General features: G+C 47.4%; 1 protein-coding gene across 2 annotated transcripts; it reads left to right on the top strand.

Moving 5' to 3' along the window:
* The first annotated feature begins 268 nt into the window (after positions 1-268).
* CYP2R1 (cytochrome P450 family 2 subfamily R member 1) lies at positions 269-16,638 on the top strand. Of its 2 annotated transcripts, none has more exons than XM_088450315.1 (5): positions 269-606; positions 7,137-7,278; positions 9,148-9,780; positions 12,645-12,974; positions 15,599-16,638. In XM_088450315.1, the coding sequence occupies exons 1-5, from the start codon at positions 373-375 to the stop codon at positions 15,772-15,774; spliced, it is 1,515 nt and encodes a 504-aa protein (XP_088306441.1). In that variant the 5' UTR covers positions 269-372; the 3' UTR covers positions 15,775-16,638. The 2 variants fall into 2 exon arrangements, with proteins under 2 accessions (XP_088306441.1, XP_088306442.1); XM_088450316.1 differs by having other exon boundaries at positions 516-589.
* Positions 16,639-26,657: the final 10,019 nt, after the last annotated feature.

Raw genomic sequence — 26,657 nt, 5'->3', positions numbered from 1 at the left:
CAGTGTCACAGATTTTCCTTCACATTCCTCGCCCCCTGCTCACCACATTATACCCTCCAGCTTTTCCCTCACATATTGCCCCGGTCAGCAGGCTCCCTCTCACATTACATGCCTCCCTGACACCGGCAGGCGGCTCAGTCACAGCGCACACATGATGACATGCCAGCAGCCGCCAGCAGCACTCGCCGCTACACTGTGTGCACCACGTGACGCAAGGCAGCACGTGACCAGTGACATCAGCTGCGCCCACGTCACTCAGTGTCACACGAACAGTGTGGAGGGAAGACGCCGCCGGTCTGTGACCCTGCTGCTGACTGACTGCGAGAAGCTCCGGCCGGGTGGTGCCGGGGATGAGTGCGGGGTCTCCGTGACATGGCTGCGGGCTACCTGGAGCGGGACATGTGGTCCTGGGCACAGCTGCTGGGGGTCCTGGCCGCCTTCGCCGCGTTGCTGATCGCTGTCGTCACCATCAGGCACATCCTGAAACAGAGGAGACCCCGGGGCTTCCCGCCCGGCCCCACCGGCCTGCCCCTCATCGGCAACATCCTGGCCCTGGCCTCCGACCCCCATGTCTACATGAAGAAGCAAAGTAAGGTCCATGGACAGGTATATCTGCCATATCCACAGCATGGAGGGGAGAGGGTGGTCTTCTCTGCCAAATCCACAGCATGGAGGGGAGGGGGTGGTCTGCTCTGCCATATCCACTGCATGGAGGGGAGAGGGTGGTCTGCTCTGCCATATCCACAGCATGGAGGGGAGGGGGCGGTCTGCTCTGCCATGTCCACTGCATGGAGGGGAGGGGGCGGTCTGCTCTGCCATGTCCACTGCATGGAGGGGAGGGGGCGGTCTGCTCTGCCATGTCCACTGCGTGGAGGGGAGGGGGCGGTCTGCTCTGCCATGTCCACTGCGTGGAGGGGAGGGGGCGGTCTGCTCTGCCATGTCCACTGCGTGGAGGGGAGAGGGCGGTCTGCTCTGCCATGTCCACTGCGTGGAGGGGAGGGGGCGGTCTGCTCTGCCATGTCCACTGCGTGGAGGGGAGGGGGCGGTCTGCTCTGCCATGTCCACTGCGTGGAGGGGAGGGGGCGGTCTGCTCTGCCATGTCCACTTCGTGGAGGGGAGGTGGCGGTCTGCTCTGCCATGTCCACTTCGTGGAGGGGAGGTGGCGGTCTGCTCTGCCATGTCCACTGCGTGGAGGGGAGGGGGCGGTCTGCTCTGCCATATACACTGCGTGGAGGGGAGGGGGCGGTCTGCTCTGCCATGTCCACTGCGTGGAGGGGAGGGGGCGGTCTGCTCTGCCATGTCCACTGCGTGGAGGGGAGGGGGCGGTCTGCTCTGCCATGTCCACTTCGTGGAGGGGAGGTGGCGGTCTGCTCTGCCATGTCCACTTCGTGGAGGGGAGGTGGCGGTCTGCTCTGCCATGTCCACTGCGTGGAGGGGAGGGGGCGGTCTGCTCTGCCATATACACTGCGTGGAGGGGAGGGGGCGGTCTGCTCTGCCATATACACTGCGTGGAGGGGAGGGGGCGGTCTGCTCTGCCATATCCACAGCGTGGATGGGAGGGGGCGGTCTGCTCTGCCATATCCACAGCGTGGATGGGAGGGGGCGGTCTGCTCTGCCATATCCACAGCGTGGAGGGGAGGGGGCGGTCTGCTCTGCCATATCCACTGCGTGGAGGGGAGGGGGCGTCTGCTCTGTCATTTACTTAGTATGTTGGGAGGAGGGCCTTCTCTGCAATATACTCAGAATGGATGGGGCGGGGTTTGTCTGGTCTGCCTTATACATTTAAGGGGGAGGGGGTGTATGTGATTGTTTCCTTGTATCATCTGGGCTCTCACATGAATGGTCCATCATATGTCACTGGCTGTGTGCACCAGCATCCTGTACCCAACCCATCAGTGACTGCGCCAAGGGTCCCATGAATTCATACGGTTCCTGTCCCTTTCAGTCCCCGGCACAAAGCCTCCAAAGTGAATGCCTTGTGCTAAATGCAAGGGCAACTAAGGAATTCTGGGAAGGATGTATGGGGGTAGGGTTTGCTGTGCCGTATACACTGTATGGGGGAGGAGGGTCTGCTCTGCCATATACACTATATGGGGTTATAAAAACACTTGTGCAGTTCCTCTGTTCTGTCTGGGGTGTCACTCTCTGCTCTGGTGCTTCTAGCACACTCAGCTAATGCAACAAACTTCTGATATACAGATCGATGTGTGGTAGAAGCACCAGAGCAGAGAGCGACACCCCAGGTAGGACAGTCTGGGCTGTCGGTGACAGTCACATTTGCCACCGGTCCCATGAATCCACATGGTTCCTCCCCTTTAATCCCCTGAGCACAAACGCCAAAGTGATGCCATCATGGCATCACCCAAATGTGTTGTGGACCCCAATATTAGTGTACTGTAGGTCTTGATCGGATCTTCTTAATTACTAATTCTATGAGATCCAGGGTAATGTGGATTACATGTGACCTGTCGTTAGTAGCGGTAGTGTTCAAGGGCAATTCATCAACATAGGCCCGTATTCAATTTGAGGCGAATAGTCCGACTTTTCGCCTCCTTAGCCTGTTTTCTCCAGGCGGAAAAGTATCGCGCGCGTGCACGCTATTCCCTGTATTCAGTTTCAAAGTAGGCGAAATCGGGAACCGGCGAAACTTGGATCTGCAAAAAAAAAAAGGGAATTTTCGGGAAATAATCCTAGGACCCCCCCTAAAGATGTCCAGACATGGGGGATCACTATGGGTACCCCTGTCTTTGCCTGCAGAAGAAAGTCGGGTTTTTAAATAGCTGCGCAAGGTGCATAAATTCAGCTTGGAAGTAGGTGATGCAGAAGAGCATTTAAAGTTATTTTTTGAGAAAAATAACTATGCCCATCAAATTTGGGGTGCATGAAAATGGGTGCAAGCATATTTTTAGGTCCCTTAAATGATTTTTAAAAATTCTGCAAAAATGCACCTGCCGCTACTCCTGCAATGAGGAAAACACCTGCCGCATATAAGGGAACCCCTCTGGACTCCATTCCGCTAATTTAGAAGTGTGATGCCTTTTTTTATTTTTTTAAACCCCATAATTTACATTTATTTTTAGGGGTGTCCCTATATTTTTTTTTTTTGTACTTTTTTAATACAGATTTTTTTTTAGGGACCATTCCCAGGGGTGCAGGCTATTTTTTTAAAGCCTCCACCCCTAAACCCCAACTATGCACTTTTTTTTTTTCGCCTGCTAAAGGCAAGTGAAAAATTATCCCCATTTTTTTACATTGACTTTTCGCAATGGTGAAAAGTCAATAAAATTGAAAACGGGGATATTGGAAATAGGCGAAAATGACTTCATCGGCTGCAAATTATCGCCGATAATGGACTTTTCGCCCCATATTGAATATGGCCCATAATTTAATAATCATTTAACAAAAAGTTTCTTCCTTCCATACCCCCCTTCTTACCTAGGGGCAGATTCCTGAGGGTTCCGGTTCCTACATTCCTACATTAGGCTAATTTCATGGTTTATATTCATGAAGCATGTTCCCGATTCCCTTGCAATTGAGTTAGAAATGGAAGTCGCCAATGTTGATTCTGCAGTGTGTGACCTATGTGAAGTATATGAAAGAGTGGGGAAAATATCCTGAACCCCCCAAAAAGTGTCAAATAAGATAACAGGACACTGTAGGTGTGAGTGGCCATAAGTAAAGTATTGTAGACTGATAAATGGTGTCAAATGGTTGATATTTGCAAGTATATGACATCCAGCAAGAATAATAGCCAGCAGGTATATTTCGGTCTACAGTATTTTGCGGTTCATGTAAGTGTCTATAGTGATATGTCAGTGTGTATATACATCTATGTAAAAAGTTGTAACTCCCATCTGCAAGATCAAAAGCTCTTTACTATCAATACAACATCCAACATACCTGTCACACATCATTTACACCTCCACGTGCCCGTCCCATATCATTTCCTCCTCCCAAATCATTTACACCTCCATGTGCCCGTCCCATATCATTTCCACCTTCATGTCCCACATCATTTACACCTCCACGTGCTCGTCTCATATAATTTCCACCTCCACGTCCCACATCATTTACACCTCCATGTGCCCGTCCCATATCATTTCCACCTCCACGTGCTCGTCCCATATAATTTAACCCATTTTACTGTGTGATACAGCACCCTACTTAACGTGGAAATCCACAATAAATATAGCCTGGGGATAGTCACGGAAATCGATTTGTATAGCTCTTGGGCACTTAGCCCAGGTTTTAAATTCCTGCTTAAGAATTGAATCACCCCCTTAGAAAAGAAAGAGTTGTATCGTAAAATGTGAAACAATGGATTCAATTCAGCGTGAATTGAATAGTGTCGGGAAGGAGCTCCCGGAGCTATTCAACTCAGCGCGCTTTTCAGCGACTGAAGTATTGCTTCTCCGACAAAACTGCTGGCGCGATGCCATTTTCTGCCCTTAAAGCAGTGGAAACAGCATCTCGCCAGGCACTTAAGACGGAAAATGTCGGTTCTCGCGACTAAATACCATGTTTAAGGTGTGAGAACGGACGTTTTCTAACATAATAGTGCACTGAAGTGAATACTGTAGCCCCTTCCCGAAGCTATTCAATTCACGTTGAATTGAATTGAGACCAATGTTTGGTAATAAGGGGAAGTCCCTGCTATAATTCTTTAATATGCCTTAAAACACAAAATGTAGTAGTAATTCCCAGCTGGGTATAGGTGCCCAAGTTCCCAGTTATTCTGCGACGTAACCCAAAGTGCCCTTTACATGAAATATCTTGTACACACATAGTGTTCCTTCTAGGGTGGCCAGGGGGCAGGGCGGCTCTCAGTCAGGGGCACTTTGCTGTGTGCGTGCCCAAAAAAGGGGTGTGGTCACTAGAAGGGGGCATGTCCAGTACTCACAGAGATACTGGGCTGCCCCCCCCAAGTTCTCCTGCAGTGTGAATAGATGCCGTGTGAATATGGGGGGAGCTAAGGCACCTCTGTAGGCTGTCAGAGAGGTGATCCCAGCAGGACGCTGGATATAGGACAGGACGCATGGGTGCGGCGCCCAGCGAAAGAAGCCTAGCGGGAACGCTACACACAGAACTCTCCAGAGGCACGTGCTCAGGGCGCAGATCACACACAGATGCAGGCTATAGAATATCATGGTTTTGAAATACCCATTTGCATTGAGCTAGTGATAATGGTAGGATCTCATTGAGAATGAGGAGTGTGAGGGGGGGATAAAATCATTGTGCATGTAGGCACTGTTCCTTATCTCTCCATGCTCTGCAACCAGTGTACCGAGCATGTATAGGAAAGGTCTACATCAGGGGAAGGCAGCCTGTTGCATTCCAGCTGTTAGCATGCCCTAACAGCAAAACTGTGTCAGGGAATGCTGGGATGCGTAGTTCCACAGCAGCTGGAGGACTACAGGTTGCCTACCCCTGGTCTACATGAATGTGCTGGTGTCATTGTGCAAATTGCTTTCATCAATCTGCTCCCTGATTCCACAGTGCAAGGTCCGGCTAGGATAGGACGCATGATGAAATGTCAGCTGTTTGTACAGTATATATAGAGGTCAGAGGCCTAGCGAGACGTTACATAGACTGTTCTGTGTATACTCTAGTGCTACTGTATACTGCTGTACTATACACGCCTGGTACCAGGTTTTGCGATTGGCACAAAAACAGACTTGTGTCCCTGCGGACCACCTGTAAAATTGCGCACTGTGTACACTATTGGCTAAGCACGTTTTTCTTATTTTCCCCCTCTTATTATACATTCATAGTACACAAGGCGCTGTGTCATACATGCCAGTCAGATGCCACCTTGTGTATAGATGATACGTGCCTGGCAGCTACGTAGGGGGTGGTGTTGGATTAGCTGCTGCCCTGCGCATTGTAAATGTCGGGAGACATTTAGTGGCAAGGCGGCAGCCACAATTCTCTTGTGGTCCCATTGGCGAAATAGTGTTAGTAATTACACTGATTTGTTTGGGGGGTTTATACCAGGGAATGAATCTGATGTGAGGTCAGAAGCAGCAGCTCTATGTTCCCTTCCTCTGGATCCATACCACTAGTACTGATAAAGGATGTTCCTTTCCTTAACACCACTAGTACTGATAAAGAATGTTCCCTTCCTTAACACCACTAGTACTGATAAAGGATGTTCCCTTCCTCCACGCCACTAGTACTGATAAAGGATGTTCCCTTCCTCCACACCACTAGTACTGATAAAGGATGTTCCCTTCCTCCACGCCACTAGTACTGATAAAGGATGTTCCCTTCCTCCACACCACTAGTACTGATAAAGGATGTTCCCTTCCTCCACACCACTAGTACTGATAAAGGATGTTCCTTTCCTCCACACCACTAGTACTGATAAAGGATATTCCTTTCCTCCACACCACTAGTACTGATAAAGGATGTTCCCTTCCTCCACACCACTAGTACTGATAAAGGATGTTCCCTTCCTCCACGCCACTAGTACTGATAAAGGATGTTCCTTTCCTCCACACCACTAGTACTGATAAAGGATGTTCCCTTCCTCCACACCACTAGTACTGATAAAGGATGTTCCCTTCCTCCACGCCACTAGTACTGATAAAGGATGTTCCCTTCCTCCACGCCACTAGTACTGATAAAGGATGTTCCCTTCCTCCACGCCACTAGTACTGATAAAGGATGTTCCCTTCCTCCACGCCACTAGTACTGATAAAGGATGTTCCCTTCCTCCACACCACTAGTACTGATAAAGGATGTTCCCTTCCTCCACACCACTAGTACTGATAAAGGATGTTCCCTTCCTCCACACCACTAGTACTGATAAAGGATGTTCCCTTCCTCCACACCACTAGTACTGATAAAGGATGTTCCCTTCCTCCACACCACTAGTACTGATAAAGGATGTTCCTTTCCTCCACACCACTAGTACTGATAAAGGATGTTCCCTTCCTCCACACCACTAGTACTGATAAAGGATGTTCCTTTCCTCCACACCACTAGTACTGATAAAGGATGTTCCTTTCCTCCACACCACTAGTACTGATAAAGGATGTTCCCTTCCTCCACACCACTACCCGTGATGAGTGAACGTAATAACCGATCATCATTGTACATTCACCTGACGACACTGCCCTCTTCTACCTCCTCAGATATTCAGCCTGGACCTAGGTGGCATCTCTACAGTGGTCCTGAACGGCTATGACGCTGTGAAAGAATGTCTGGTGCGCCAGAGTGATATCTTTGCCGACCGCCCGTCACTCCCGTTGTTCCATAAGCTGACTAAAATGGGAGGTAGGACTTTCTACAGCAAAGATTTACTTTTTAGGGTCTATTGTTAGATTTCCTTACACACCTGGCACAAACGTTTATATACAGATATGTCCACTTGCTTCTTTGCACCTTCTGCGGCAAATTGCGCCATGTATGGCGCCAGTCACGCGCCCTTGAAACGGATATGCACGCTGCATTCGTACCGGCGACACATAGGATTGGCATGACATACCGTGGTGCACGCAGCCACAGCATATTGCATGTCGCGATGCGTGCGCACGTTTGCAGCGCAAGTGGCAAGGATGGAAGAGGACACATTTGTACGGACCCAACACACACAGGAGTGTTTTAAGAAGTTAGGGGCCCTGTGTGCTGGATATTTACATGGGCTCCTCCCCAAAAATATGGAGCTGACACTTGTGCAGAAGATGGAAAAGATTTCCTGCACTGCAGGCAGTGCCATGTTTTCAGCGCTGTGTGTGGATGCAGTCAGGGCACTCAGGACCTTATTCAGAGGCGGCCGTACGGTCTACGACCGCACGGCCGCCTCGATGTTTTGCCAGTGCGCATGCGCACGAGGGAGCCGGCTCCCTCGTGCGCATGCGTGAGACCCGCTACGACCGACAGCGCTGGTCGTAGCGGGTCTCTTTCCAAAGGGGGCGAGCTGTCGATGTTGATTGACAGCTCGCCCCGTTTGGAAGGCGGGCCGGGGGGGTGGCAGCCCAAACGGAGGCGTTCCCATGGGAACGCCTGCCGTTTAGGGGGGGGCCCCACTGACATCACTAGTGATGTCAGTGGAGAGCTTCCAGCTCTGACAGAGCCAGAAGCTCTCCGGGGCTTACGACAAGTGAGACCCTGCCCTAGGGTCTCGTCGTAAGCCCCGATGGTCACGATGGTCTCTGACCATCGCGACCATCACCCGAGCGGTCGTTAGAGCTGTGGGTGTTAACCCACAGCCTAATGCCTGCAACAGAGGCGGGCGCTCAGGATGCAAGTGGCCGCCCAGTTTCTGAGCGACCGCTTGCATCCTCCGACCGCCTCTGAATGAGGCCCTCAGTCCACTTAATGCCCAAAGATAGCTTTGGAAACTAGTGCTTCAGGTACACACACACACCTAGACATATATATACAGATACATAATATATATGACGGAGAAGACGGAGGCAGAAGCCTTCATTCCGGGAAGAGATGAGGACAGTTCTTCAGTAGCTTCCAATTACTTAGTGATTGGGGGAGGTGTCCAAAGGATTCCAGCGCAAGTGCCGATAGATTTTTCCTTTTAAAATATGGATTTTAAGAAAAATTCAACCTGCTCTGGAGGCGTTCAAAATAAAATCAAAACCCTGCACCCCATTGAATACTAAAAATCTCGCACCTGCAGGAAAAGCCCAAAAGGTGCAAACTTTTTGGTAAACTTGCACCTATTTGAATATGTCCCTTAAGGTAGTGTCCCTGGTCTGCTACCATTCTCATCACCCGCATACACCTGCCCAAAGCTAGGTGCAAAAGATTTGTCTCAAAGCAGGCGCATTTTTACCTGGGTGCTCATCTGTGTGGCCCTCACATGAACATGTCCTCACATGAGAAGTCATCCTCCCTCGCAGGGAGTGGTAAGGGTCAGTATGCCCAAATAACCTACGACTCTGCATAGCAGAATTTGCCAGATATGCTACACAAAACAAGTGCGTTCGACTCTGCATAATCACGATAATCTGAAAGCTGCGTGAGGCTCCATAACCGCGTCCGGACCTGTATCGAGCCCACAGCCTGTAGGGTTCAAACCGGTCCTTTTATCTTATTATTTAAGTTGCATCAACCGATGTACCTGTAAAAAGTTTACAAAAAGTTGTGGATTAAAAAGAGGACATGATATATTTTTCTTTTTCTTAGGCCTTCTCAATGCGAAGTATGGGCGATGTTGGACGGAGCACCGTAAGCTGGCAGTGAGCTGTTTCCGGAACTTTGGTTATGGCCAGAAGTCCTTCGAGAACAAAATCTCGGAGGAATCCCTGTTCTTCCTCGACGTTGTGGACACGTACAAGGGGAAGGCGTTTGATCCTAAACATCTAATAACCATTGCTGTCTCCAATGTCTCCAACCTGATCTTGTTTGGGGAGCGCTTCCGCTACGATGACAATGAGTTCCTGCATATGATCGAAATCTTTAGTGAGAATATAGAGCTGGCGACGAGCGCCTGGGTCTTCCTGTACAACGCCTTTCCTCTCATCGGCCTCCTGCCTTTTGGAAAGCACCAGCAGCTTTTCCGGAACGCTTCCGAGGTCTACGACTTCCTCCTCCAGATCATCAATCGCTTCTCGGAGAACCGCAAGCCACAGTCGCCGCGCCATTTCATCGATGCATATCTGGATGAGATGGAGAGGAGTGCAGCGGATCCAGAGAGCACGTACTCCACGGAAAACCTAATTTTCTCTGTTGGGGAACTCATCATTGCCGGGACCGAGACCACAACCAATGTTCTGAGGTGGGCAATCCTCTTCATGGCCCTCTACCCCAATATACAAGGTGAGAATAACATATGCGCGGTAGCGAGTGGTGCTTTAAACACGTTTAATGGAAGAATGCGTCTTGTCACATGATCCCGTATAATAGTTCTTTGGAAGACTTAAAAACAAATGAAGATCTAGCCTCGGGCAGTAAAGCATCTCTCTGCCCAGGGCCAGCTGTAGGGGTGTTCGACCAGTGCGGTCGTACAGGGGCGCCACACGTAGAGGGCGGCACCCCTCCCCAGCATCCTGATTTCAGCGGGACAATACTGTCCCGCTGTTCCACCCGCGGGCCGAAGTGGCCCGCGAGTGGTCAAATCGGGAGGCTGGGGACCCCCACCGCCGCAGCTGTGCGGTGGTGCCGGACCCCCAGAGAGTGAATGGGCGCGCGGCAACCATTCACTGACTGGAGAGGGCTGGGGAAAGCCCAGCCAGTGACGGCGTGCTGGGCTTTACCCCAAGCCTGACGTTATTTGGAGGCACAACCTCAAAATGTCTCACAGGGGGCGTGGCCTATGGTAATTAGGCCACGCCCCCAAATTCAGTCGAGTGCGGCTTCGCAGCGCGCGAGGTTAGGGCGCTCTCTCAAGATCCGGCACAGGGTGCTCAGAACCCTGGAGCCGGCCCTGTCTCTGCCCCACGGATGTGGTTAGAGCTTAGCGTGTCTATGTATATAGATTGTCCTATATATCCTTGTTCTTTATGATGAGGATGGCCACCAATGGCAGGATAGCTGAAGGCTACCATCAGACAGGCTTATATGTCTGAGAGCACTTCGCTTCCAGAAATCATTTTGGCCCGTTCTACCGAATTGGGGAGCTCCTCCTGTTCAGCATGTCATTGAGGCCCATTTGAACCGATCGCTGCACCGCTTTTTCTCCCACCCGCAGAACACTGTGGTCCGTGGGTTGGGACGGTACCCGGCAGGTTGTTTTAGAAACAGCCTAGCGGGAATGCTAAATAAGGAAAGGATTGTTGTACTTACTGTTTAATCCATTCCTCTGAGTTAATTTGGAGGACACTTTGTCCCCAACCTTTTCTGCATTGTATATGAGTATTGCTCTTGTTTGATTGCTATTCCTGTTCTATCCCTTGGGCTTTGGTAATCTGCAGACTGACCCCCAATTGGCGGAAGGCTGTAGAGGATATAATTTAGTTGACATTAAGGCCCGTATTCAATTAGTTTCACACCCACGATACTTTTTCGCATGCCACAGACTTTTCGCCTATATTGCGTATTTTAGCTGCGAAAAATGATCGTGGGCGCTCCCGCTATTCGCCGTATTGAATTCCAAAACACGCGAAAAAGCAACCCAGCGAATGCAAAACCGGCGAAAAGTGCTGTCCGAATTAGGGAAATCAGCCTGACAACCCCTAAAAGATGCACTAACATTGGGGATCAATGTACATGGCCCCGAATAAAGCTATTTGAGGTACTTAAAGTGCATCGATTTCTTCTAATTAGCGTCTTTGCACTAGTGGTGAAGAATGGCATTAAGCAGTTTTTTGGGGTTAAAATAAGTAGTCCTGTCAAATTTGGGGTTCTTGAAAATGGGTGCAAGCATGGTTTAAAGTCGCTAAAGTAAAGTTTTAAAAAACTTGAAAAACGCACCTACAATCCAAAAAACACCTCACCCATACTTGCAGATCCCCCAAAAGTCTATTTAGCTACTCTTTAAGTTTGTACCTCCACTTTGCACTTTTTCGCACCCTTTTTGAAAGTAATTTTTTGAGGTGGTTTTTTTTTTTTTTTTTTTACGCAGTTATCCTTTGGGGGGCTGTCCTAAGGTTGCAGAGTGCTTTTGCCACCTTTGCACCCCAAAATAGCGATTTTTGCACTTTTTTTTCGACACCTGTTCATAGGTGAATCTTTTTTCGCCTATTACATTGTGTTTTCGCATACGCAAAAAGAGTTTGCAATTGAATACGGAGATAAGTTTCCGCCTGGCGAAAGTCGCAATCGGCGACACTTTTTTGCGGATTCTGACTTTTCGCTGCAAATTGAATACGGCCCTATGTGTCTGCTCCTTTGTAAACGCCCCCTTTACACTGCAAGGTTAGCGGTGTCCCTAACTGTATTTACCGGTAAGTACAAAGCTCCGGTTTCTTCTATACTCCGGCTAGTCGTGATCTGGCGCGTCATTGGAAGTAATATACACTGGTCAAGCCCAGTGTAAAATATGGGGTTATCGGAGTGTCCCTTTCTGATATGAGGCACGAGGTTCCGTGCCCCAGGTGTTTACTCAACAATTCTGCAAGTTATGCGTTTCATTTAAGTAACCTATATGCAAACCAGATGCATTGAACATGTAGATTGGATTTTGTCCATTGTGTGTATGATAGTATAGACTCAGAAGGAATCGGTATGTTCATATCCCGACATCGGCAGCCTGATGGAGGAGATCCTGACAGCTGAGGTAAGTTTACTATTCCTAACCCACCTTTAGGGGTGCCTAACCCTAACCTCCCCCCGTTAGTGCCTAATACAAATTCCCCCCCAGGGGGCGGGGGGGCCCTAAACCTAATTCCCCCCCCCCCCCCCCAAACCCCCGGCTATGTGGATACTTATCCCCGGCGTTGGACGATCGGTCCGGCGTCTTGTCAGAGTTCCGGCGTCGGGATTAACATAGGTGTCAGTGCAATCCCGGCAAGGGATCTAACATAGGCATCGAAATACTGTCGCCCACTGGTCTCATAACTACATACCCTCAGAATAACCTTCCTAAAATGCTGTAAGACATTTACGTAATGCAGGTCCGAGGGGAATATGGGCTCTGATAGTAATAGCGGTTATTTTTCCCACTGCTTGCTGTTATGCTGAGAGGTAATTATACTGAAGGAGACATCTCTAAGCTTTTACTGCTCTGCTTTTCTATATATCAGGGCAGGTTCAGAAAGAAATTGACCTTTTGGTTGGACCAAATAGGATTCCAGTTTTTGAAGACCGCTCCAACATGCCTTATACTGAGGCCGTACTGCACGAAATACTGAGGTTTTGCAACATCGTCCCCTTGGGGATTTTCCACGCTACTTCCAGAGACACCGTTGTGCGAGGGTACTCGATCCCAGAAGGCACCACGGTCATCACCAACCTGTACTCTGTGCACTTCGATGAGAAATACTGGAATGATCCAGAAATCTTCTATCCAGAGAGGTTTTTGGACAGCAGCGGCCAGTTTATCAAGAGGGAAGCGTTTGTTCCTTTCTCGTTAGGTAAGCGCTGTACTTCCATAGCTACATCTTCTCTGTCCGCTAATGCCGTCATTTATCCTTTACGTTGTGTTAGTAGGGCCCATGGGGGAGATGTATTAACATGAGGTTAATGATCTTTAAATGTATGTGCCTGTTTTGCCTATCGCGGTGCAGGAATGACAATTAGTGCCAGGATGTATGAAACACTCATTGGCCGAAGAGGGAGCGAATCGGCTTCTCGGACCGGCGCTTGCAGGGAGTCCGCGAAAACATTTTTGGCGGCACCTGCGGCTTTATTGAAAAAAAAAACCTCCCCAAAACTTTATTATTCCCTGGCTGCATATTCCAACAGCCACTGACGACAGCTGGAGTTGTCAGTATAGTCAGTGCCACTGACTGTTCATAATTAGCCGTACCAGATCGGCACCCTATATAGGCTTAGCTGCACCGTCATTTTAATCACTTCCCTGCATTATTACATGCATGGAAGCGGTAACTGCAACACATAACGCGCGCAGTTACCGGAAATACACGTAACGCACCTTCATACATCTCACCCCATGTGTACTTTTTAAAATGTCAGACAAAGGATCTGTAATTAAAGTGACCTGTTAAACAAGAAAATAAATATTGTGTTTTACGGATACGCAGACATCAGAGCGTGGAAGTGAGCTGGCCTGCGTGGTGGTGTATTAGGCATCTGATTGGATACAGAGTCACCGGATAGCCAGTGTCTCTCTGGGTTGATGTAGATGGGTAACGGTGAGGGCTCCCGCCCTTCCCATAATAAGGGGAAGGGGACCTTTTGTACCGTAACTGCCCCTGAAATGTACAGAGCTAAACTGTGCGCAGTCTCTGGAGTCACCAGCTATCTTTAAAATCAGTAAGTGCATGAGGGACATTTTGGCAAATGCTGAAGTTATTAAAATAGATGTACAGTATGTGGAATCGGCTATGATTACAGTAAAGGGGGGTATCCACTTGTAGATATACAAACGACAGCACGATTACGACATTGCAATCGTGCTCTCGTTTGTATAGCTAGTGATGTGCCTAGACTGAACGTTCACTCGTTCAGTCCCGGCACATCCCTCATCCCCGCACATGCTGAACCTAATGAGATTGTCAGGTTGACCAGCATGTACGGGCGATTTCGGAAGCGACCAGCGGGCACGCGCATTGCTGGTCGCCTGCGACCAAAACATGCCCGATGCATGCGCGATTTGCTAGCGATTGCACGATAACGATGTTGTTATCGTGCAATCGCTTGGCTAAATCGCCAAGTGGATACCCCCCCCTTACGATGCTATAATTCTGTGTGTCCAGGCTAGAGCTGGTGTTAGTAATACTTGGGACATTGTTGTGTACCTTGCGGCTGCACTTATGTCTCTTTACACCTGTTAGTGAACTCAGCTTGTGTAATACCGCTTTCCCGAGTCGCACCTGGGATTGTGTACACAGGTCCTTTTCGGGTGAGACCCCTTTCAGACTGGCGGCCCGACCCGGCTTATTGCCGGGTCAATGACATCACTTGCCGAGCTGGTGCTTGGAGGTGAGATTAGCTCCAAACGCCGGCTCTTACTATCCTTTGAACCAGACCCGGGTTACCCATTCACATTGCACCGCGAGCTGGATTGAACCTGTGTTAAACCCTGCTAATTACCAGGGCTGAAATGCCGGGTTATTTCAACTGGGCCCTTTCACGCTTCACAATTGCCGGGTTGCTGTGCGTTCACGTGAAATAACCCGGGTTATTGCAGGCAGTGTGGAAGGGGCATATAACCGTTTATTGTGTGGCTGGGAGAGGACCTTGTTGGGATTGTGGTTCCTTGTGCTGGCAGTTCTGTATTACACCATGGTTAGTGGCCTCAGCTTTGTGTAAGTAACCATTTCTTGTGTGGCTGGGAGAAGACCTTGGGCCTGATTCAGACCCACTCGCGAGCGGCTGTCCGCTCGCAAGTGGGTCGATGGTCTGCACTGAGCATGCGCACGACGGAGGGAGCTCTGTCGTGCGCATGCGCCAGACGCGACGAGCGAAGGACTTTCCTTCGCTCGTTGTGTCTGATCAAAGGGGGCGTGATGTCGATGTTGATTGACAGCACGCCCCCTTTGGTGGGCGTGCCGGGGGCGTGCCTCCCTGACGGGGCGTTCCCAAGGGAACGCCTACCGTCACAAGCCGGCCCACTGACATCACTAGTGATGTCAGTGGGAGTGATTTTGGCTCTGATAGAGCCAAAATCACTCCGGGCCTTGCGGTTGAAAACCTCAACCGCAGGCTCCGGCTCGCAGTGGCGATGGTCACGACCATCAAACTGCACGCTCTTATAGGCTGTGGGTGGTGACCCACAGCTATACGAGCGTCCAGGAGGACGCTCCATAATTATGGAGGGCGGCCCTCATTCAGAGCGTGCGCTCTGCTCAGAGCGTACGGCTCTGAATGAGGGCCCTTGTTGGGATTGTGGTTCCTTGTGCCGGCAGTTCTGTATTACACCACGGTTAGTGGCCTCAGCGTTGTGTCAGTAACCATCTCTTGTGTGGCTGGGAGAAGACCTTGTTGGGATTATGGTTCCTTGTGCCGGCAGTTCTGTATTACACCACGGTTAGTGGCCTCAGCTTTGTGTCAGTAACCATCTCTTGTGTTCCAGGAAGAAGACATTGTCTGGGTGAGCAACTGGCCCGGATGGAACTGTTCCTGTTTTTCACCGCGCTGCTCCAGAGATTCCACCTGCACTTTCCGCATGGATTTATACCAAATCTGAAGCCCAAGCTCGGTATGACGCTGCAGCCTTACCCGTACCTCATCTGTGCCGAGAGACGCTAGCTGTGCAAACTAGGTGGACACAAATGCCACCTAGTTTATACACTCCTATAATCAGGAGTGTTTTAAAAAGCTAGGATGTTCCGGGCCAGATAGTCCAGCGTTCTAGAGCCAGTATGCGCTCAGCGCAACATGGGAGTGAATGGGAAATGCTGTCTCTGGAGCAATTCTGCGTCCCAATTCACCATTCGCTTTCATTTCGGGTTGCTGAAGAATGTGGTCACTTTAGAACGATGGGTTTTCTGCTCAGAAAATGGCGGCGTTTTAAAACTCCCATCAGACACTGCTCTGTGGCTCCTGTAGTCCCGGAACCTGGATTCTATGTAAGAGAATTACAATATATATCATTTCACAGCTCCACCCACTCCAAGACACCTCAGCATGGCTGCTTCCATTCTGTAAAGCAGGGATGGGGAACCTCCTGTCCGGGGGCCGTATAAGGCCCTCGGAGCTTTTGTCTGCTAGCCTCATCTGGCTAGCCTAGAATGGCACACCGCAGCCAGAATCTATGCAGCAGTGCCGCCTGGAGCATCCTTAGGACACTTCAGACGGTCACACCACTGCCCTCAAAGCTCCCCGGAGCATCCTCGGTATGCTTCAGGCATCTCTCTAATCACGGGCAATTGTGGCCCCACCCCATGTGACATCACATGCAGGGGCGTGGCCTCATTTGGGCCCGCAAATTATGTGATGTATATCAATATGGCTCTCATCAGAAAAAAGGTTCCCCACCCCTGCTGTAAAGGATGAAGATTTTTACTAGTCCTATTAAATACTCCATCTTATATAAGTAGATTTCCCTGTACTCTATGCAGTTGTAATATCTGTCTTTTATTATTTCCCTATATAAAGTATTAGTTTCCTGCATCGAGGACAGAGGTATTCAACATGTGTCCCTCAAGCTGTCATTCCATCCCAGCATTCCTTGCCACAGTTTTAGCTTGCCCTAATAGCAAAACTCATGCAGGGCATGTTGGGATGTGTAGTTCTTCAGTATCTTGTAAAATACTGGGGATATGAGGCGCAGCGGTGTCCTACTTTATATTTATTCTTTCTCTGATCATAGTTATTAATGGGATATTCAGAGATTATTTTTATATTGATTTACTATTATATTCTGCTTTTTTGATATTTTTGCACCTAATGTGTTTGTAAATTTTTTTAATTTTTTTTTTTTCTTCAACACTTTCTGGTGCTGCCTATTATTGCTCAGTTGTAATGTATTACTGCTGCCGCTCACATGTTAAAGGTAAGCAGCTGGTAGAGTGATTTAGTAATATGTTTTTAGTCATTTTATATATTTAACTTCTCATACTGTTCATTCTAAGGGGAGATAAAAGTGCACACGATAATGTTGTGTGTGGTAAAAACGGGACTTTACAGCAGCCTCTTTTTTTACTTTCAGGCAACACTCCCCCGTTTTTCCCCCTCGAGAAATTTCCTGTTTTAAGGCAAAAATACATAGGATCCGGGATAAGTTACCGGAACCGTGCATTTTCACGATCACGGTTGTGAAAAAACGGCACTTAGCAGGGATTTTGTCTTGCCCGGCTCCGGGCAGGTGAAAAAAAAATTACTCGATAGTTACGGCTATTGGGGATCAATAAACTGCAATGATTTACCCGATAGTTGCCGCAATTGGGGATATACCCGATAGTTACGGCTATTGGGGATCAATTAGCCATAGTACTTTACCCGATAGTTGTGGTTATTGGAGATCAATTGGCCGCACTAATTTACCCGATATTTACGGCTATTGGGGATCAATTAGCCGCAGTAATTTACCTGATAGTTGCGGCTATTGGGGACGAATTAGCTGCCCTAATTTACCTGATAGTTGCGGCTATTTGGGATCAATTGGGGATATACCAGATAGTTACGGCTGTTGGGGATCAATATACCGCACTAATTTACCCAATAGTTGTGGTTATTGGGGATATACAAGATAGTTACGGCTATTGGGGATCAATTAGCAGCACTAATTTACCTGATAGTTACGGCTATTGGGGATCAATTAGCAGCACTAATTTACCTGATAGTTACGGCTATTGGGGATCAATAAACCGCAGTAATTTACCCGATAGTTGCCGTTATTGGGGATCAATTACGGATATAACTGATGGTTCTAGCTATTGGGGATCAATTCCGGATATAACTGATGGTTCTAGCTATTGGGGATCAATTACGGATATAACCGATGGTTCTAGCTATTGGGGATCAACTAGCCGCACTAATTTACCTGATAGTTACGACTATTGGGGATCAATAAACCGCAGTAATTTACCCGATAGTTGCCGTTATTGGGGATCAATTACGGATATAACTGATGGTTCTAGCTATTGGGGATCAATTACGGATATAACTGATGGTTCTAGCTATTGGGGATCAATTACGGATATAACCGATGGTTCTAGCTATTGGGGATCAATTACGGATATAACCGATGGTTCTAGCTATTGGGGATCAACTGGCCGCACTAATTTACCTGATAGTTACGGCTATTGGGGATCAATTAGCCGCAGTAATTTACTGCGGCTAAATGAATTCCCCCCCTAATGTCTTAAACCTAATGACCACACTATTTTTAGAAAGATCAGAAATCCGCCAATTTCCTACATTCCAACCACAGAAAGAGAGCATCCGAACAAACAGGACGGGCACCAAAACTGGATGGGTGCAGGTGTAAGGTATATCCGAAGGGTTTGGTATAATAGGTCACCGGGCAAAATGTAGACCTGAGAATGGCGACATTACGTGAAAAATGTGATTATAGTGTAATTCTAACACTAAATGTAACACAAATGTCCACATGGGACTGCAGCCTATAAGGTCATTAGGAGGTGGTGTTATCACGGAAGCACGTGGCTGTCTGTCTCAGTAATGTCACCGGGTCAGAGAGATCCTACCATTCCATGCTTTCTTACGTGTTTGTCCTCCCCCTCCCGTCTTTACTGAATTTATCAGTGTAAAAAAAATCCTGTCCATTATCAGAGAAGAAGTAGAGGGCGGGTAACTGGAAGTAACATTATCTGGGCCCAAGGGTTCTTACACTGCCTGTGCAAGGTGGCTAGTCCCTAATGGACTCATGGGCTGCTTTCTCCTGACTGTGCCTTCAGGGTGATCCAACTCCCACCATCCATAGACGGCGGGTTACTGGTTCAGTGTCCAGGCTGTGGGACGATCAATCCTCTTCTACCAGACTGTTGCATCTATTTAGGCCAAAGCCACTATCGCTGGACTAAGGCCCTGATTCAGAGAGAAACGGTTTTGCAGAGCCGCACACAAGCAGCTGCGCAACTCCGTCCATCTCCGATGCAAATGCAGAAGGAGGTGTCAGACCACCTCCTTGGTGCATAAGCGATCCCAGCATTTTGACCAACGTCGTAGGCTGGGATCACTATCGGAACCATCGTGAGTGATGATTGCCTCTTTGGTAAATGTTGGGGGGGAGCTGAACCTTCCCACAGCCTGACCGGGTTCTGCCAATGCAGACCCTGGCCTCGTTCCTTCCAGAAAACTGGGTCAGGTGACCAGGCACACCCCCGCTCCGACTCACAAACCCTTTGGGGGAAGTACTGTGAGCGAGATTGATACTTGATTTATGTAATACACATTTCTATGCATCAAGTTGATGGTGTTTATAGGAGTATGTGTGTTCTTCAGGGAGGGTTTCAGTGTATTGGGCTTATGTAACCAAACTCTGGTTAGAACCTCTTGCTATGCACAAAAGGACGGGTTTTGTATTAGGTGCCTTAAATCAGAATTGTTATATATATTTCATGGAACTGCGTTTATAGTGGCTCAAATACTCTTATAGTAAAGCATTCAAACACGCACAAATAAAATTAAAGTAATGTACCCTCACAGACATTAATTTAGGACCTATACTAAGCTGGAATGAGCGGTTATATTTGGATAAATAAAAACTTAATAAAGGGATGGTGTGGAAATGAAAGTCCCTCCTGTTCTGCCGTGTACATTCCTTATTTCCTGAGTGCGGCACGTGGGAGGGATCCCCCCTGTGGGCTGTTAGGGGAACAGATTACATTTCATAGGTTCCCCTCACTGTCTGACCACCAAGGAACAGCGAGGCGGAACACTCAGCCTCAGACAATAACAGGGAACGTATAAGGGGACTGAGGAAAGTGGATACAGTCTATCCCTGAGAAGCTGCTTTATAGAAATGACTATTCAATGATAAACTTATCTTGTATTACCACTTCCAGAGGCCTATATTGTACAACTTGTATGTTACATTTTTATATATGCATTATGGAAAGTACTTCAAGATTATATTTATTAAATCTTCAAATTATTATTTTTCAGTGACTTCTTCTGTACAATAAAATAACTATTTTCTACTCAAAAACATGTCTCTTTATGCCCCCTCCGATGTTGATTAATTTCAGTATTTGCATGGTGCCTCTAAGCTAGTTGCCTTGCTTGCAAACAAGTGTCTATGGATTGGATTAGTAGCTGTTGAAAGATCTCATCTCCGAGACAAAGGGGATGAAGCCATCAGACAGACCTGGGTGTAGACCAAGAATCCCCGTCCGCAGTTATGTCCCTCCACATCAAAACATCTTTCAAACTAAAAAGAGAGAACCTCCATAGACTTCACCGAGGAACAGGATACAGAAGACGTACAAAAAAAGGTCTAAAACCTTACACAGTTCTCCATCTCACCCCTGACCAAAGCCATGAAGTTTGTCTCCAGTAACAAAATAAGACACATTCAAAAACCTACACTGACCTGCAGAAGTTTACTAGGAAATGTTGGCTCAAAAAAAAAATACTGCACGAGATATAGAACGAACACACACTCTAAATGCCAAGTTTCTAAATAGTTACACACAGAGATCGGGAAAACAAAACCTATGGTCTTTACACACAACTCCAAAGAAGTTTTCATGTAATCCTCAGTCACCCACAGGAAACACAAAAGCACTCAACACAATCAGAAACAATAGGGCTGATAGCCTCCAACCAGTTGCTAAACGGGGAGGCATCGGCAACCTCTAAGATAGACTAAAAAGGAAGGGTGTACTGCAATGGGTGCTCAGCATTCAACAAGGGACATTTTTTTTTTCTAATCAATGCTTACAGTCCAAATGATGTCACTCTCCTCCCATGTCATCTTTCTATTGAACACCACATTCACCAACTAGTTTCAACCTTGTTTGGCAAAGGTCTTCCTCATTATATACCCCGAGCAGTGACTTTCTCAAATTAAAAATAATTTGAACTCATGGTCTAACCATTTTATATCCTGGATAGGTGAATGTTCTTCCCTTGGCTCATCTTCCCATTTCAAAATCTCCCAATCTACATTCCCTCATATGTATTTAAATTCCTGCGATTTCATACTTCATTTGGGCAGGTAGGCGTCCTCATGTGCGTCTAAGGCTACTCCAGCGATCCTCACTGAGTGGTGGACTTCATATATCTCGAAGTTTGGAATGCTATGTGGCTGTGCAAATGCCCAGAAATTCGATTTAACTCCTGGAAGGGGAGTGATATCAGATATTTAAATGACCTTACAAGAGAGAACAATTTTTCCTCGTTTTCAGAAATTCAATCTGAGATAGGGAGGAATGGCTAAGTCTTTATCAATTCCTCCAGCTTAGACAATATCACTCTAACATTAAACAACTTATTTCTCATAGGCCTATTATGACATTTGAAGCCCTATGCTTGACACGATCAACGACTAAAGGTTGAATTCCCCTCCTCTATTCATTGTTGATTGAGGAGTCGTCTTCCTGGCGTGACTCGCATGAGGCTGACATGGGAGATGCATTGGTTGGGGTCGATTGGTCAGAGATCTGGGAAAATGTGGCCTCCGGTTCATTTCATGTAAAAATAAAGGAGAACTGTTATAAATGATTGTATAGGTGGTATTTATGTACCTTCCCATCTTAGTAAAATGTTCCCAGATGCATCGAATAGATGCTCCATATTTGCTAGTCATGCCGAAAAATGTAAAATCTTTGGTGGGAGGTCACTGGCCCCATCTCATGTGAACCTAAGTTTTTCCTTCTACCTATGGCAACCAAGCATCAAAATAAATGAATGTGTCACATTGACTATGCAACCACCAGCCAGATTGCTGCTGATTGGAAATAACCAGCCTTCCCTTCTCACCACTCAATCTTATCCCATATCTGGTATACATATCATATGTAAGGGTTGGGTATGGCATCCCGACAGTCAGAATTCCAACACCCATATCTAAGTATAGTAACACTAATCCCCCCCCCCCCACCCCCCACCATCTCATCTACACTGCCTTGACCACTTAATTGTAGCCTACTCCTTATTAACCTTACCACATTCCACAGCCTCCAAAAACTCAGTAAATGTATTCTGCATCTTATCTCACAACTTTCATACGTCATACAAAATAAGAGGCAAATTAATCCATAATCACCCTCCTCAGTCTTTCCCTTGCACCAAACTAGGACCATAGAGCTACCCCACATAGGTAGCAGGGAGAAGTTGCATGTATACGTAAAGGAAGTTTTTTTTTTTTTTTTTCAGCTAAGCTTATTCTTTTAATTCCTTTCTCCTAAACCACTACTCCTCCTAAGCTTGCCATATGTAAGCCACAGGCCCCCCATCCACTATCCCGCCCAAGAGTCACTTATCCATCACAACCTCATCCTTAACAGTTCAACCATAATCCTTATCACCTCATTACTTTATTTAAAACAACGTACCCCGCCCAATCCATTCCCGGCATACACAGCCATTTTGTTTTTAATTGAATTACAAAATGACTCCACTGCGAGCATTAACATCAGTCACTCACCCTCTGTATGCCCACCCCTCCCACATTGATCTGACAGAAAGCCTCCAAATATTCCCTGACCTCTGTCACTGGTACTGCTGGCATACACATGGCAGTTTCCCTGGCATCCATTGACCGTCTGTAGCACCTCTGCAATACCGCATGGCATATACATGATGGACATTGCATACAACTATCCAATCTCTGCATAGTAGTGTTTGTGTGTGCAGGTAAATTGACCTCACTGTTACACTTCATACCACACCGAGAAAGAACACGCTCCTCCAGTTTCAGCCATCTCTGTTACACCAATCAGCTCTCTTATCGCTCTGCCCCTCTCACTCATCCATTGGTAAACCCACAACAGCTACTCTTCCCTGAAGAAGTCTACTGCTTGGCTGAAACACATTCGGTTCCAGCATAGCATTTTACCTCAATAGATGATGTGTGGGCAAAATAGGACCAACTGACTCACTGACCATATCTGCAAGAGCAACAGCAGATAATGAAACACCAGCTTTACTCGTGAATAACAGCAGTTAGTGTGCCAAATTACTTCAACCACCCCAGGATCCAGATCAAATAAATCACAAGTTCTCAAACTCGGTCCTCAGGACCCCCAAACAGGTCATGTTTTCCAGGTCTCCTCACAGAATCACAAGTGAAATAATTAGCTCCACCTGTGGATCTTTTAAAATGTGTCAGTGAGTAATGAATACACCTGCAGGGTGACCTGGAAAATGTGACATGTGCGGAGTCCTGAGGACCGAGTTTGAGAACCACTGAAGTAACTAATTTTTTTCTTTTTTTTTGAGCCAGGCACTCAGCTGATATTAAATAGCTCCTATCACCTACATATAGCGAACCCCCGACCCTTGCTCGAGGAATTGCTGCCTGCGTCTGACTATTGAGATATAGATTATCTGCATTGACTGTATAGTTCATAAACTCCACTATCTCCCCTATCTACAGATTCACCAAGAAAGCTGTAAATATCATATTTGGTCCTGTAACATAATAAATACCTATCTTTAACTCAGAGAGATCACAATCAGACACTGACATGTTGATATAACTACACGTGTATTGCAGTGAGGCTTGCTGGGAACACAGCCTGCGTGGAGAGTGTAGAAGACATTTCAGTCCTTGTCCTGTTAATTTGAGGCAGCGGTTATGTAGAACGGGCCACCGACACCCGGAAACATCCACAACATAAAGATCTTAATTTTAGAAATAGAAACATTCTGCCTTTATGTTTATAACATTCAAAGCTTAAATATTAAAGATGAAAAAGTATTACCCCTGTATACATTTGTACTGAAGATCAACAGCTGGCTCAGTAAGACCAGACCGAAGAGGCTAGATCAGGGGTTCCCAACCACAGTCCTCAAGGCACACTAACAGTCCAGGTTTTAGGGATAGCCATACTTGAGCACAAGTGACTTAAATTAGTACCTCAGTTATATTGATTTAACCATCTTTGCACAATCATGGATATCACTAAAACCAGGACTGTTAGTGTGCCTTGACTGAGGACCAAGTTTGGGAATCACTGGGCTAGATCATAGGTTCTCAAACTCAGTCCTCAGGACCCCAAACAGTGCATGTTTTCCATGTCTCCTCACAGGATCACTAAGGAAATAATTAGCTCCACCTGTGGATCTTTTAAAATGTGTCAGTCAGTAATGACTACACCTGTGCTCCTGCTGGGAGATCTGGAAACGTGACCTGTGTGGGGACGTGAGGACAGAGTTTGAGAACCACTGGGCTAGATGAATGTGAGGGATGGAAAATAGTTTTAGATAAGTATGTATTTTTCCAGCGGGAACATTGCAATAATTCCAATGAATAAAAAGTAAACGGCAACTGACTTATCTCAGATTGGTCAAGATCGGGCCCGATTCACTACGGATCGCTATTCTGCTTATACGCACGCAGCGGGGATGTAAATGCTTGCAATCGCAGCCTAACGTTAGGACTCTAATTCCCCCTACGCACATACGTAAAGATTGTCAACATAGCGAAACCATAGGCACACTTGCACAAGCCCTAAGCTTACTCAGGAATTCTCACAGCCACGCACGCTATGAGGCCTCAGGCTGCATATGGTAGCGCAGTGGAGAATTAACGCACTAGCACACCTGCATTGAGCCAACCCCCCCCCCCCCCCAGTCCATTACCGCCCCCCAAACGGCACTTCCTGTCAATCACTCTGCCATGGGTCTGCGTGGCCTCTACAATCGCAGTCCCCATCGCAATAACTATTTTGCGCACTGCTATGCATACGTATCAAATTGGCCGACTGCGTGCGTATTAGCAACTGCTATTCAAGCTGAATCAGGCCCATTGTCCTTTAATACTGAAATCGTGAACATGATACGTTACATCTACAACAATGCGGAGACTGGATCTCATGTCATACCTGACATCATGGGAAGTAGCATGGGCATAAATACACTGAAAAGCAAACTTGGGACCTGAATTAAAGATGTACGTTAATCTGATGATAAGAGGTCTGCGCCTCCATAGGACCCATTCTCTGTGCATATGCAGAGTGGGTCCTGCGGTCTCTCTCTCCCCCTTCTCCACATTTGGGGGGGGCGTGCCTAGGTCACCGTGCCGGGTTCGCAAAGGGCCGTACACCGCCTTCTGCGTTTGCATGAGATGGATGGAATTGCGCAGCCCCTTGTGCGCCACTCTGTAAATCCGTCCATCTCTGATTCAGGCCCTTTGTGCCACAGGTGCTGGACTCAACGTGGGTCTGCCCCACCTTTCTGCAGCATCCCAGTCACCTTCATCCGTTGCACGTGATCCTTCCTGCACAGACTGCCGATTATTGCCCGCTACACTTTATAGACAACACCGCTCTCTTTTCAAGCTAGGAATGAAATATAGACCAAGCTGATGAGTGATTATAGATACTCTGTGTGCAGCAACGAAGCAAAAAAATAAAGAAGAGAACTTGTGACCAGCTTCTAGACTCCCAATTTTAGTACATTCCCTCTACACTATGCAATGTATAGCGGGATGAAGTCATCATCCCGGTGTGGGGAATGCCAACGGGCGAATTGCCAGCACCGTGATCCCAGCACCAGAATCCCAACATTAGGGGGAGGGTTAAGGTGCGGAGTTAGGCATTGGGGGGGGGGGGGGGGGGGGGGGAGTGTTAGGCACTAGGGGGGAGGGTTAGGTTTAGGCACTGGAGGGGAGGGAAGAGGTTAGGGTTAGGCACTGGGGAGAGAGGGGTAAGGGTTAGGCTTACCTTCTGTCCTTATGGTTGTCTGGATTATGACTGCCAGGATGCTGCTGTCTATATTCTGACCAGCGGCATCCCGACCACCGGAATCTCATACCCAATCCGTATAAACACACTGGTATGCTGGTGCCAACACTGACTCGAAGTTGGGGGGACGACAGCTTATATATTTACACGGGCTTGCTTGCCTAGCTGTATAATGAGCTCTACACTTCTTCCTACATCACAGCTCACCTGCCATGCCAACGCTAGCGGATCTGTCTGGGAAGTATCAGGTCAACACCCGATGCTAGGGTTAGATTAGTCTCAGATTATAAATCAACAGGAAATCCCATTGTCTACATGACCACTGACATTCACAATGTCAACATGTCTGTCTACATTATGTAGTTGACATACCAAACCTGTCTGGGAAACCTTTTGAGAAAAAATAAAATGGAAATCGAAAACTTGGTGCCCTTACATGGTTGAGATCTGCACAACGCGGGATTGGTGATCAGTTTGACAGCGAGTATAGTGACATATGACCACCTGCTTCATTGTGCCCAGGAGATCCAGCTGTCTGACTTCATTTTATAGAATGTGCGTATACAGACTCTTTTAGGGTCTAAGATCCAAAGATAGAGATTTCTGCCTTGTATGAATGACGGTCAGGATTTAGGGGTCACAACACTTCAAATTACACAAATTCTATTTGTAGGGGATCCAGAGTAAGGTTAAAGGAAAAAAAAATTCCAATGTGACAGTCGTCTATGGGAAAAAACACCCTTAGAGATCCCATAATCATCAAAAATGTCTCCACTAATTGTATTTACCGATTCCATTCTTGTAAGCAATTCA

This window comes from Taudactylus pleione, unplaced genomic scaffold (genome assembly GCF_031769625.1).
Source record: "Taudactylus pleione unplaced genomic scaffold, aTauple2 ptg000515l, whole genome shotgun sequence".
Lineage (NCBI taxonomy): Eukaryota > Metazoa > Chordata > Amphibia > Anura > Myobatrachidae > Taudactylus > Taudactylus pleione.
The sequence above is the reverse complement of the archived record's forward strand: the minus strand, read 5'-3'. Positions and strand labels throughout refer to the sequence as shown.

Coding starts and splice junctions, on each gene's coding strand:
- CYP2R1 (XM_088450315.1), top strand. CDS start 373: ATGGCTGCGGGCTACCTGGAGCGGGACATGTGGTCCTGGGCACAGCTG. Junction 607..7,136: donor AAAGTAAGGTCCATGGACAG/GTATATCTGCCA, acceptor CTACCTCCTCAG/ATATTCAGCCTGGACCTAGG. Junction 9,781..12,644: donor CCTCTACCCCAATATACAAG/GTGAGAATAACA, acceptor TCTATATATCAG/GGCAGGTTCAGAAAGAAATT.